Source organism: Pteropus alecto, unplaced genomic scaffold, assembly GCF_000325575.1.
Source record: "Pteropus alecto unplaced genomic scaffold, ASM32557v1 scaffold88, whole genome shotgun sequence".
In the NCBI taxonomy this organism is placed as follows: Eukaryota; Metazoa; Chordata; class Mammalia; order Chiroptera; family Pteropodidae; genus Pteropus; species Pteropus alecto.
The window spans coordinates 3,841,174-3,854,971 of record NW_006494611.1 but is presented as its reverse complement, the minus strand read 5'-3'; the positions used below and the strand labels follow the sequence as shown (position 1 = coordinate 3,854,971).

At 44.8% G+C, this 13,798-nt stretch overlaps 1 protein-coding gene across 1 annotated transcript; it reads left to right on the top strand.

Moving 5' to 3' along the window:
* The first annotated feature begins 5,317 nt into the window (after positions 1 to 5,317).
* Positions 5,318 to 13,682, top strand: TMEM41A (transmembrane protein 41A). The gene is made up of 5 exons (XM_006925802.3): positions 5,318 to 5,515; positions 7,077 to 7,230; positions 9,340 to 9,501; positions 10,046 to 10,184; positions 11,897 to 13,682. The coding sequence occupies exons 1-5, from the start codon at positions 5,397 to 5,399 to the stop codon at positions 12,115 to 12,117; spliced, it is 795 nt and encodes a 264-aa protein (XP_006925864.1). The 5' UTR covers positions 5,318 to 5,396; the 3' UTR covers positions 12,118 to 13,682.
* Positions 13,683 to 13,798: the final 116 nt, after the last annotated feature.

Here is a 13,798-nt window from a genome sequence, read left to right as displayed (position 1 = left end):
TTGCTTGGTAGGCAGTGGGTCAAAACAACAGCAAGAAATTGTCAGGAATAGCATTTCTATCATTTACAAACGCCTCAGGTCAGTGGGTCTCCCTCAGCTTCCTTCTCTTGGTGTCTGCTAACGTGGGAATTTGCTCACTGCGAAATGGTTAGATGGATGAACAAATGCATTAGTGAATGAATAAATGAATGAGTAAAGGAAGGAAGCTTGTTCCCTGGAGTGGAGATGAATTTCAATGAGTTTCATATAACAGGAATTAGGAGAAATGAAAGCAGTTACAGGTTGTGTCCACTCTCTTCTCAGAATCTTCCTCTCAAGGCCCTTGGAACTTTGGACTCTGTCACTTGCTATCCTTTCCTCTCTTCCCTTCTCTTTGTCAGTATAGCTGTCTGAACCCCAAATCCAAGATCCCTCTTACCTCCTAATCACTGTATGGATCTTTGCTTGATTGTCACCTTTTCAAGGGAATCTTCTTGGACCTTATTTCTGCTGGACCTCTCCTTTGTAGCACTTTTCAATTGAATTTTTTTTTTTTTTTACATTTATCTGTATGATTATTGATGTCTGTGTTCCCCATTAGACTGCTCTACAAGGCAGGGGCTATGTGCATAGTGTAGTGCCTGCGTTCAGGAAATATTTATTAAATGAACACTCTCCATTATCTTGTGAGCTTTATGAGACCATGTTCAGTTGTAAATAAAGACCTCCCCTCTCCCAGCCATAAATCATTTCCCTAGAGGTACCCACCCTTCTCTGCTTTCCTTCTCCCCCAGGCATCTTTGTTATTATTGTCTCTGTTGTCTCTGGAGGTTCACTGCCCATTCCCAGTAAAAAGAGAAGTTTGCTTTTTTTTTTCCACTCCTCTTCAAACCTTCCAGATGCTCCTGACACCATTTTTCAGCAAGCCCACCTGTCCGGAAGCTTGAGGTTTTTCTCTTCCCCACTCCCCTATTTTAGCACCTTGGTTAAAACCCTCCAGGACCATCCAGCATTCCTGGAAGACTCCAAACGTTGGTTCAAAAACTGCCTTGCTTGCTTTTACACGACTCCCTTCCACCACCCCCTTTGCCATTGACTTTGTATTTGCTTCCATTACTGCTTTTATTATGTCATACTATGTTTCCATGTCTGTACCCCTCTGAGACTGGGAGTGCCACCAGAACAGCTGCTGCTTGTCTTGGTGCCCTAGCACCTAGCACAATGCCAGGCACAAAGCAGGTGCTCACTAAATGTCTGTTGAACACAATGGAGTGAACTCACCCTTAGGGCTTGAGGGTGTCATCACTACTCTGATTTAGACATCAACACACTTACTGAGTTATTTCTAAAACCCTAAACTTAGAACCTCTCACCCTCGGACCCTTGCCCCCATGCTTTCAATCCTGCAAAACCCCATCTTAGCCAAGGAAACTTTGGATGCTGGCAACAGAGACCCACTTGTACTAACCCAAGTTTTATTAAAGAGATTACTTGTGGAAACCCAGGAAGAGTCGGACCATTAGGAAGGACAGGAATGGGGGCAACTCCGAGCCTTCTGCAGCAAGAGTTCATGGGCCTCTTATTAACCTTAGTGCTCTGCCATGAGTTTCTGGCTCAGCTTGGTTCTCTCCACAGGGCAGCTATGGACAACTGGGGTTCTTGGGACCATTTGGTCCTCAGCCACTCATTCATTAGGTGGCCCAATTCTTCTTTTGGGAAGAAGAACCAGCCCTTGGATCTTCCTCTTGGGGAAGGTAGCCACCCTGTTCCAATCAGTTATGTGAAGTGGGGTGGAGAAACAAAATCACGTGGTCTTCAGAGCTATTCCTTTCAATCGCTCTGTGCAGAACTGATTAAGCCAGAAAAGGAGGTTGAGTGCTATGGTGAGTGCCTGGCTAATTCACTCTCACTGGAACCTCTTGCCTTTTCTTCTCTCCCACTTCCCTGAGCCATTGGCACCCACCTGCTTCCCAGTCCAGCATGGGTCCACTGTGGAACTTGCAGCTGTCCTTTGTCAGGCAGCCTGGGCATGTGCTGTAAATAAATGGCCTTGATGGAGTCTGGCACAGTGTGCAGGCAGTGCACCGGATGGTTAGAATTGGCTCCTCAGGTGCTGCGTTGAAGGCCAGAACTGCGGAGACTGAGATCAGAGTGGAGGTGGGTTGGGAGTGGGGAGCACAGTCCAGGGCTTCTTCCCCAAGCAGACAAAGAGGAGTGAGAACAGCAGTCTAGAGGGCTAAGTTAGGGGCAGCAAGCAGAGGCTCGGGGAGTGAGCCTACAGGAAATTAGGTTTGCATCTCTCGAAAAGAGCTCTGTCAAAGGTCCATTACCACCCTGTGTTGCTGAATCTCACGACCTTCAGGTTTCCCTGCTGGATTTTTCCATGGGCTTTGACACTGAGCACTGGTTCTTTTCTAACAGCCTTTCTTGGTGTCTCGGGCCCTCTCCCCTAATTTCTCATCGGACATCCTTGGAATGAGCCATCTGGTTCTCTTTCACTGGTTACGCTATTTCCTAACCTGGCTTCTGATTTCAGTCTTCACTCTCACGAAGGTAGTGGAGGGTAAGAGACTAGATTCTGGTGTTTGCCTGGTATGTGAGCTCTGTTGATTTAACTCTTCCTAAGCTTCCATTTCCTGGACTGTACAGTGGGGGCTGTTAAGAGGTTTGTTACATGGAATACATTCGTGCATGTAAACACTGTGGGGTCTGGAGAGCTTACGTACTCAATGTCAGCTGCTGCTACTTTCCTCCTTGTGATTTCCCTAGGAGACCATCCCCCATCCCCTCACTTCAGCTCTCTCCTCTAGACAGATGACCTCCAAATATGAATCTTCAGTCTGAGCTCCAAAATTTCACCTGCTTATTGAGAGGTAGTACAAGCTGGTAGAGGAAAGAGCATGGGCTCAGGAAGGGCAGACAAGGGCTCGAGCCCTGTTCAGCACTCACAGCTGTGGACATGACAAAGTGACCTCATCTGAACACCTGCTTATTTACTCATCCATAAGTGGGATAATGATACTTGCTTCCCTGGAGTGGAATAAGCTTTGCGATGTTCATTTCCTCCAAGGCACTTATGTTCTATATTTATTTCTCTCTCCACACTCTCCCCCAACCAAAGGTAAAGTAAAGCCCTTGAGAATAGGAGCCTTACTTTCTTATTCACTACTCTGCTCCATGGCCCAGCACACTCCTGGCACAGGCTCAATAACACTAATTTCTCATTCACTTTCCTCCTATATTCCTTTGACTTCTCAAAATCAACATATACCAAAACAAACAACTAGACATTTCCTCGCTAGACCTGACCAATTAACTTAACAAATATTTATTAAGTGCCAATCATTTGCCAAGCACAGGGCTAAGGGTTGGAACAAAGAAGTGATATATGAGACATTGCTCATTTATGGAAATGTTCACTGCCGAATGGGGAGACAGATAATGACACTGGAGCATAGTATTTGCAATAATAATACTAGAGATACTCCAAAGGGAGCTCCGACCACAATGAAGGAACAACCTTTCTGACTTCAGGAGCTGGAGAAGGCTTCTCAGAGGAAGTGACAAATGCCCTGGGTGTTAATAAAGGCGCAGAAATTTTCCAAGCAGAGAAGATTGCCAGATGCAGGGAAGAGTGTTGTTAGAGGCATGAACTAACATGGTGCACGTTCGGCTGGAATGGAGGGTTCAAAAGAGAAAAACAATGGAGGGCTGAGACCATTTCTCTTTTTTTAAAAATAAAAATTTCAAGCATACAGAAGTAGAGAAAATGGTATAAAATCCACCTTCATGTGCCCATAATCCACCTTCAAGAATTATCTATTCAACAGACAATCTAGTTTTATTTATACCCCTTCCCTCTAAACTCTCAAATCTTAGATATTAAATCATTTCATTCACAAATAGTAAAGTATTTTAAAAGAGAAAGTGTATTGTCTTTTTCTTCTTACAAATGAGTCACAGTATATTCCAACACTGTAACTTGTTTGATTTTTATCCTAATCATCTATTTGGCGACTGCACTGTTATCAGGATATATAGACCTAACTCCTTCTTTTAGGAAGCTACTTAGAGTTCTACTCGTGAATATACCATGATTAATCTTGCTAGTCCCCAACTCATGGGCACTTAGGTTGTTCCCGATCTCTTACTATCAAAGCAAAGCTGAGAGAATACCCTTGAACATAGATCTACTTGTGGGCATATCTATAGGTTAAATTTCTGGACATGGAATTGCTAGGAGTTTATACATTTTGAATTCTGACAGGAGCTCCCTATTTGGCCCATGGAGTGCTTCGAATGATATGAGAAGGATGCTTTCTCTTTGTTGGTTAGACTTGTGACATTCTGGAGTCCTCTCTGTCCCTTCTCCATTTAATCAGTCATTTATTCTACCAACTCAACTCCTCCCATTCTGTCCATCTTCCTCAGTTCATTCCTACTGCTGTGGCCCTGGCGCAGGCCTACTCTCTTTCTCACCAGGTCAGTTGAAACTAACAACTCAGAATGTATTCTAATCATCTGCCAAAGCAAACATCCTAAAGAAGGAACTAAATCATTCTCCTGCTTAACTGTTACCTCTGCTGGTGTCTCACCATGTACGATATTTAAAAATCCAAGTCCTTAGCCTGCCTTTCAATGCTTTCCAGTTTCCCCCCAACTCCTTACTCATTTCTCATACACCTTAGATTTCTCTGAACTCTGGTGCCTTACTTGGGCCCCCACCTTACACTCTCCTTTCTTTTATGGAAATCTTGCTCATCCTTTAAGGTAAACTCAAGCCCCACTTCCTCCATGAATCTACATAGTGTAGGACTAATTTTGGACCCAGGATATCTTTTTGGGGATGTCAGTTTTTCTGAGGCTCGGAGCTCTCATCTGCTAAATAAAGACAAAAATACCAACCTTGCAGGATTGTTGTGAGGGTTAGGGATAATGGGCATATTAGGCAGGCATCAATAAAAGGTAATTCTGACAATTTCTGTGGTCACTATCACCGTCTCACCGCACTTGATCGGCACCTCTGGTTCTATGCTGGATGCATTTGCTTTGTGTTACAGCTGGTTGTGGACAAGACCGTCTAGACCAGTACATGGCAAGCTCGTTGTGGGCAGGGCTCAGGATTCGCCTCTGCATCTCCCAGCGCCTGGCAGAGAGCCTGCAAATAAGTGGAGAAAGAGATAGAGATAAACGTATTAAAAGATAGACGGAAGGAGGGCAGAGACAGGCAGATAGGGGCTGGAAAGACAGGTTTCCGCGGGAATCTCGGCGCAGGGGCTCAGCCCGCGGAGCCCGGGCGGGGGCGGGGCCTGGGCCTGGTTTTGGCCCCGCCTCGGTCCGTCCGCGAACGAGTTCCGCTGTCCCCGTGGTCCCCGAGGCTGGCTCCAGGCTCCTCCGCGGGAAGTGCGGGTGCCGACATGCGCCCCCTGCTTGGCCTGCTCCTGGTTTTCGCTGGCTGCACCTTCGCACTGTACTTGCTGTCGACGCGACTGCCCCGCGGACCGATACTGGGCTCCGCCGAGGAGGCTGGAGGCAGGTGTGTGGCGGGTATGTGGGTTCGGGTCCGAGTAAGGAAGCCAGGTTCGAGGATGGGGTCTGGGAATTGGAAACTCGAGTTTCCAGATCAGGGGCGTCGGGGGCCGGGGTTTGTGGTTGAGTTCTAGGACTGGAGATCAGGGTCTGGTACCTGGGCCGCGTCTCCAGGGTCTCAGGCAGTCCCGGTGAGTGGGAGCCGGGGCGCCCCCTGGCTGGGACCTGCGCGTTGCCCGCTTCGTGGCTGCGCGGCGAGGGTCTTTGGGGTGGTGCTCTGCGGAGGAAGACGAGGCGCCTTACTCCGGGCGGGGCCTGCTCGCGCGCCTCTGTTGGCTCTGTGGCTTCGCCTGTCCGTATTCTTATCGCTTTCCCAGGCTCAGCCCTAACCCCCGTTTGCAGCCGACCCTCGCCCCTGTGTGGACCCGCAGCCTCTTCTTCCGAGCTGCCCTCAGCTTCCTTCCATCGACCTCCCCACCTAATCTCGCTTAGGTCTGCCCTTCGGACTTTAAGGCATTCGGTCTTCAGGAGAAACGTTGCGTGGACAACTTTAAATTATTCACAAATTAAGTATCGGATCCGCCCCTCTTCCTGGCTGTCTCTGCCTTTCTCCTTCTCATTACCGACTGGATGAGGCAGTGTTGCATACTTGTTTATAAAGTTCATGGGAGTGTGCCTGGCACAGCATTGCGTTATCAAGGATGTTACTGATATTTGAATATCAGGACAATTGTTTTCAGTTATTGTATTCTTTTGCTATAGCTGAGAGGGCTTTGCTATGGGTGCCGGTTTGCTAAGAGAACATTCTGATGAGAACTAGGAAGGTTTTCTCATAACTGATCATTGATGGATTCAAGAGTTGTTTAGATGACAGAGGCAAAATAGACTTTACACTGTAACCCTTGTACAGGATTCAGAGTGAACTGAGGACCAGATAAAGAGCAGAATGAAAAAGCAGTCTCTTTGAAAGAGTTGGTTTCAAGCCTGACATATTATTAAGAAGGTTATGTTTATAGTATGGGACAGATATACTTCCCTGGTGAATCTTAATTGGATTTTAATGTCTGATAAAACATTTTACCTAGTAACTCAGGAGCAGTATGAAGTTTGAATTGTCCTTGGCCTAAAGCGTGTGGTGGGGGTGCTCCTTCAAAGGAAAGCAATTTAGGACGTTTAGTACTCTCCTGGAAATTAATCCATTGCCTCTTAAGAATAGATCATAAAATCTGAGAGCTAAAAGGGACCTTAGTGATTACCTAACAATAACCCTCATTTTTCAGCTAAGATAATTGAGGCCTCGAGACTAGCCCAAGATCACACAACTGGAGAATAGCAGAGTTCAGATGCTAACCTAGGTCTCTTGTTTACAAACTAGGGCTCTCTGTCTGCTCTGCTGTATTGTATCAGGTCACCTATCATCAGGGGCTCCCATTATGTGTGTGTTCCAAAGCAGAGAAGATGATGGGCACATTTATAAACCTGCTTTGGAAAGACAACACCGCAAGTAACTTTCGTAGGTACTAGGTTGATCTGGACTCATGTTTCCCTCTGTTTTTCCAAATCCCTAGGTCACTGTGGTTCCCCTCTGACTTGGCTGAGCTGCGGGAGCTCTCTGAGATCCTTCGAGATTACCGAAAGGAGCACCAGGCCTATGTGTTCCTGCTCTTCTGCAGTGCCTACCTCTACAAACAGTGCTTTGCCATCCCTGGCTCCAGCTTCCTGGTAAGTACCCTGCCCTCCTTCTGTGCCTGTCAAGAAGCCACCTTCTGTCTTTGTAGAGAGGCCCTTAGGCCGCAAATCACACCGTCCAGAGACTGCTGAGGGCAGACTGCTGAGGGCAGACTGCTGTTGACAGCTTTCCCTGTGACAAACGCTGTCCTAGTTACTTAACCTTCATGATCTTATTTAATTCTCCCAACAGGCTTATAATGTGGGCATTGTTATTCACATTTTACAGATAAGGCAACAAGTGGGGAGAAGTTAAGTAACCAGCCAAGGTGACAAGGCAAAGAGAGGTTAGGGCTGGGGTCTCAACCCATGTCCGCCCAGCTCCAGAGTCTGCCTTTCTTCTCAGGTATGCTGCTTTTGTTTTTAAGGCATTGAGAGCTCTGGAGCGCTGTCCTTGAAAGACACACACATGTACCCCAGACTAGGTCAAGTTTTCCTCCTCAGAGCTCCTATAATGTTTTGCATTTTGGTACAGTTTTTGATTTTTTTTTTAAAATTTGTTTTCTTCACTAGTCTGTGAGTTCCTTGAGGGCAGGACCTGTTCCTTATTCTCAGCCTTTGTATTCCTTCGCCTGGCGCAGGTAGTGCCTTCATAAGTGTTTGATAAACAAATGCACGTTGTTCATGGTGATGTTAAGCCTTCCAGCATCGGGAAGTTTCCCTCGTGTGAAGAGGAGACGTCATTCTGATTTTCCAGGCGGCCCCTCTGGAGCCACAGTGTTTGACCTGGGCTTGTGCTCCTGCTGTTAAATGCTTCTCATCAGTTTTCATCTTATACAAAGTAATCTGTGCTCTCTTTCCAGCAGCATTTTGAGCTGGTTTACATAAATGTATGTATATGTTAAGACGTGGGGTGGGTTTGAATCCCAGCTATGTAACCATAGGCAACTCACTTAACTTCTCCAACCCTGTTTCCTTGACTATAAAATGGGAATAGTCCTATGTAACCCCCTGAGGTTGTTGCATGGGAGGCTTAAATGAAACAGAGAGTGTAGAGCGGCTGGCATGATGATGGTGCCTAGCACACAGTGGCCCTCAGCACTTGTTTGATTGATTGACAGAGCAAGAAACCCTGAAAGCTTACTCCTGTCCTGCTTCTCTCTCCTGCCCCAGCATTTTTTATCTATTCCAGTCTCAGCCTTGATCTGTGTAAGCATTCTTTTTGTTGTTAGAAACAGGAAGAAAAGCAAATGTGTTCATGCCAAGAGAGACAAGGGAGATGTGGGGTGCTCAAGGTCAGGGGCTGACTCTTTGGGGTTTCCCTGTACCTGCCTTCCCTCTTGAGCTGATCTCTCTTCATGGCAGAGAGCCAGCTGTCACCTGGGAGTGAATCCTGTCTCTGCCTAGTATGATCTTAGGCATGATACTTAATCTCTCACCCATAGAATGGAGTAAGGATAGTATAGGACACAAGATCATATTGAAGATTAAATAAGACATGTAGTTAAGCACTTAAGACATAGGAGGTGCTTAGCAGATCCTTACCTTCTCACTTTCAAGTTTCACTGTTACTTTCTCTGTTGGATCCCATGTTTGGCAGGGTGCTGTCTACCAGCTAACAACAGCATTTAGTAAGTATTGATTCCACTTTTTCATTTTTGTTAATCTAAGATTTTTTTGAGTGTCAGCTAGAGCTCTAGTCAATATTGGAACCCCTGGTATTAGCATACCACATAAATGTAATTCCAGCAGAAAGCAAAGAAACAAGACATATAGTTTATATGGTCTCACTGAGGGAAGATTCATGATTTGTATTCATTTAAAATAGTAAAAGTAATTTATGAGTTTCATTTCTGCCTCCTTGGAGCACCAATTTTTGCAGGACCTACCACAGCCTATGTGGCTGGCTGGGTGTCGTATACCCGATTTTCCCATCTAATTCTCTTCTACCCTCTGAGGCATTAATCTTCATCTTTATTTTAAAAGTGAAGAGACCAATGCCAAAGTTGTTCTCAGCTCTTTCATTACTCTTCATTCACTTCTTTAAAATGGAAGTTGGGTTTTGACCAGGAGGTTGGAGGGGCCTATGAGTCTTGGGCTCCAGGGTGAAGGGACTGGTAGCTACCAGATGTTCTCATGGATGAAGATTGGTTTTATTTGCAGAATGTTTTAGCCGGTGCTTTGTTTGGGCCATGGCTCGGGCTTCTGCTGTGCTGTGTGTTGACCTCAGTAGGTGCCACGTGCTGCTACCTGCTCTCCAGGATATTTGGCAAACAGCTCGTGGTCTCCTACTTTCCTGATAAAGTGGCCGTGCTTCAGAGTAAGGTAAGGGGAGGGGTCACATCTGAGTGCTGGGCCCCCAGAGAGTCACTTCTTGTCCCTGAGCGGGGAGCGAGGGGCAGAGATTTCTCACAGTGCTCCTCTGCTGTGCTTCCGAGGTCCTAGGGGTTCTTTTGATGTCTCCAAGAGGCACAGACCTGGGATCAAATCCTAGCTCCCTCATTACCAGCTCTGTGACTTTGAGCAAGTTCCTGACTTCTCTGAGCCTCAGGTACCTCTGTTTTAAAAATGAGGAAAACAATCTCTACTTTGGAGGGTTGTTGGAAGATTCGGGACAGAATGTGTAAAGAATCTAGAACAGTGCCAGGCACCAACAGATTTTCAATACGTGGAGACTGTTACTTTTTTTTTAAACTATCATTTATTGACCACATATTTTGTTCTGACTCCCTAAAATTTTATTTATTTATTTATTTACTTACTTACTTACTTACTTATTTACTTACTTACTTATTTATTTTTTACGCCTACAACACCTGGTCTTCCTAGGGACTTTGTTTCTTAATGACCTTCTCTTTTTTGGCTACAGGTGGAAGAGAACAGAAACAGCTTGTTTTTTTTCTTACTGTTTTTGAGGCTTTTCCCCATGACGCCTAACTGGTTTTTGAACCTGTCGGCCCCAATTCTGAACATCCCCATTGTGCAGTTCTTCTTCTCTGTTCTTATCGGTAAGAAGCTGGTGGAGTAAGTTTGAGGCTTCATAGTGGTCATGCTGGGGGACTGCCCTGGGTTAGCAGCCCCATGGGCAAATAAGTGCCTGCTTCTGAGAGCACAGGCTCCTGGAGAGCATCTTCAAGCCTTAATACCTAAAATCCTGATTTCAGATCTACTCAGGCTGGAACAAGAAACCCCATAAAAATATTTTCGGAAAAAATAGAATCGTTCATTGTACATATGTTTAGTGCCTGTTGTGTGCCAAGCATTGTGCTAGGCACTGGGATTAGAAGAGTAGTCTGTAAAGCACATGATTTGGCCCATAGTAAGTGCTTAGTAAATACTATCAGGAAAAGCAGGGTTGAAGTGAGGGTATGTGAGGAGAAGAAAGGGCAAAGGCAGAAGAAAGAAAACAGAGCAAAGGACTTACTTTTTGGCTTTGGCCTCCATTTTGATTAAGGTCCACCTAAGGAAGAAATGGTACCAGTGAAGTTCCTTCTTACCCTTTGACAATTGTGTGACCTTCAGCAAGCTACCCTCAGTAGGCCACTTGGCCAGACGAGGAACTGGGCCTGGAGCAGTGTTTCTCAAAGTATGGGCCTTGGAGGACACTTAACAGGATGTTAAACGTCTAACATCCTATAAAATCAGTGATTATTATTTTCCACACTGGAAGTAAACCATCCTTTTTAAGCTTTAAGGCAAGCATTGCCTCTTTTAAACCTTCTTTAGAGCATGGAGGGAAAGAATACGCAGGGCCTCTAACTCAAAGCAGATCTGTGGCTGAGCAGCTGCTATTAATAGGAGATTCTTGAGAGGAACAGAGATCTTAAACTGAAGTGAAATTTTGCACAGCTAACTCCGTTCATATCAGCTTTCAGACAAAGTGTCTTAGTACCTCAGCAACCTGTAATAACCTAGGTGGCACAAAACCTAGAAAGACCAGGGTTCCAGTCCCCCCTCTGACAAGCTGCGTGACCTTGATTGGTCTAAGATCTTGAGGCATTATCTACTGTAGAAGAGGAGTGGATTATCAGGGGTCCCAAACTAATCAGAGTCTCGGAATGGGGAGGGAAAAGGCTCCTGGTGCTCCAGCAGATCCAGGTAACCAGAGCCTCGGGTAGAGCCAGAGGAAGTGTTTTTATCAGTTTCACCAGAAGATTATTACACCACCAGCCTTTATAGCCACCACCCAACTTTTGGGATCCACTGAATTTGATGACCTCTTAGAAATGGTGTAGAACATGAAAAGTAGTATTTTTCCTAAGAAACTTGTTTGTTTTTATGTTATAACAACAAACTGTAAATCTCATAATGTTGGAGCTTCTCTACTTGGTTCTTGGGTGCTCAGAACCAAATTTGGGACCCTTAAGGTTCACCTCTAGCAAATGAGTGAACCTTATGCATTTCTGTCCTAACTGTACTCCCTTATTTTATTCTTCTTCACTCATTTTGTTTTTCCTGTTAAAAAATTTTAAATCTTATTATAATGTATATCTTTTTGTAACAAGTCCTTTTGTTGAATAAGGCAGGCAGGTATAAATGGGAAGTGAAGAAAGGAGGGGAGAAAGTGGAGAAGAAGGGAAAGGGATATATTTGGGGGTTAGGAGTTGGGAATAGAAACAAACCTGGAGTCACTGTTGTGAATTCCTGGTGACTTTTCTGAAAGGTTATTTTTCCTTTTCCTGCCCCCCAGTAACAGGCTCTTCCCCTTTTCTTCTTCCAGGTTTGATCCCCTACAACTTCATCTGTGTGCAGACAGGCTCCATCCTGTCAACTCTTACCTCTCTGGATGCTCTTTTCTCCTGGGAAACTGTCTTTAAGCTGTTGGCCATTGCTCTGGTGGCCTTAGTTCCTGGAACCCTCATTAAAAAATTTAGTCAGAAAGACCTGCATTTGAATGAAACAAGCAACGCCAATTATCTAAATAGTAGAAAGGACACGTGATCTGGAATTTTTGGTTGCTCTGTCTTTGGACTCTATTGCTTATTTGTGTAATGGGCGTGGTCCTCTACAGCCCCTCATTGTATTTTAATTACCCTCATCAGGTGATTTGGACACTTGTCTATGTGTAGTATTTGTTATAAAGGACACTGTACTCTAAAAGGTGAATCATATCAGGCTCTCAAATCAGCCGTGGTTTAGCAAGACAATGTGAAATGGATGGCTTCTTCAAAAAATCCTGTTCACATTTTGTTGAATAACAAAGAACTCAGGATAATGTTGTATTTGCCTCTTGCCAAGCCCTGAGCTGCCTCTAGAGACTGTCCTTGTTTAGAGTGCCTCTTTTGAAAGTGATAGGCTGTTGTGACAGGTGTTTTCCTATTAAGTCCCTGGCGTATGTTATTAGTGTAAATGATGACGTGTGAACCCACATCACTGACATCACTCTTCATCTGGTTAGTCTCCTGAAGAGTGTTTTTTTTTGTACTTTTGCTGATGACCTACCTCTTCCACAACCAAGGGAAAGAAGCTGACAAACTGCTTAGAACCTCCACGTACAGCTCAATGCAGTGATTTCTGTGATGCTCTTTGTGTTCAGAGATGTTACTATATATGTTACATTTCCTCTTGGTTGCATGTCCTGACAAGCTGGTTGCAAACAGACTATTAAATATGAATAGAACAAACTCTGTATGTTATGGATATGTTCTGGAGAAATTCTTATCCATCTAGACAGAGAAGGGCCCTTGACGCACTTGAATCAAATGACCAGTATATTTTCTAATCTGTCCTTTATGTGTGAGAATCTCTTCCCCCGTCTTCCTGCTAGGAGTGTGGATTCAATACCCTCAGGTATTAGCCAGTGTACCCTCTAAATGTTTTTCAATTTGTCATTTGCCAAGAATAACAGGAATAATTATATTTTATCTTTTAATTCAAAGAGGAAAACTTGGTTTGGAGTTTCTTTGTTGTGTTTTATATCAGTTATCTGTAGCTGTCATTGCTTCCTTCGCTGCAGTGTTGAATTGGCACAGACCTGGGTTGATGCTTCCAGGGACAGGAGGACCTGGCACCTTAACTGGCCAGCTCTGGGATCCTGTACCCATCATGTAGGAGTAGCTCATCATGTCCTTGGGCATGATCTGCTGGGTTTCGATCTGGCTTAGCCAAGAATCTTGCCAAAGCTTTAACCTAGGCCATGGGTTCTACGTGAATTCTTGGGAATATTCCTTTTTGGGAAGAATGAATTCCCAAGCATTGTTTTTTTTTGGACATGGTATGATCCAAAAAGCACAATAAGGACTTAATTTTAAAGATGCGTTGCTTTAAAAGCTTGCTAACAAGAGGAGGTGAGGAGGAGGCCAACTGGACTTTGAAATCCTTGGCTCTTGGTGTTATGGAGTAGGGGTAAGTGGGGAGAAACAAGGAAGCTTTCCACACTGTTTCACGTGTGCCCTCTATCAGGATCCTTAGATTGTTTCCCTCCCCTATGATCTTGCACCAATGTGCCTTATCAGTTGTGAGTTTAAAGGCAAAGCAATTTCCCTAATAAATGGATGTAAACGTTCTGTGTGGTATGTGTTTGTACATGTTGCTAACTTTTCGGTTTTCCTGAAAATCAGACAATCCAAAATGATTTTTTGCTGTCCACTCTCAGGTATCTTATTATTTTTTGGAAGCCAGG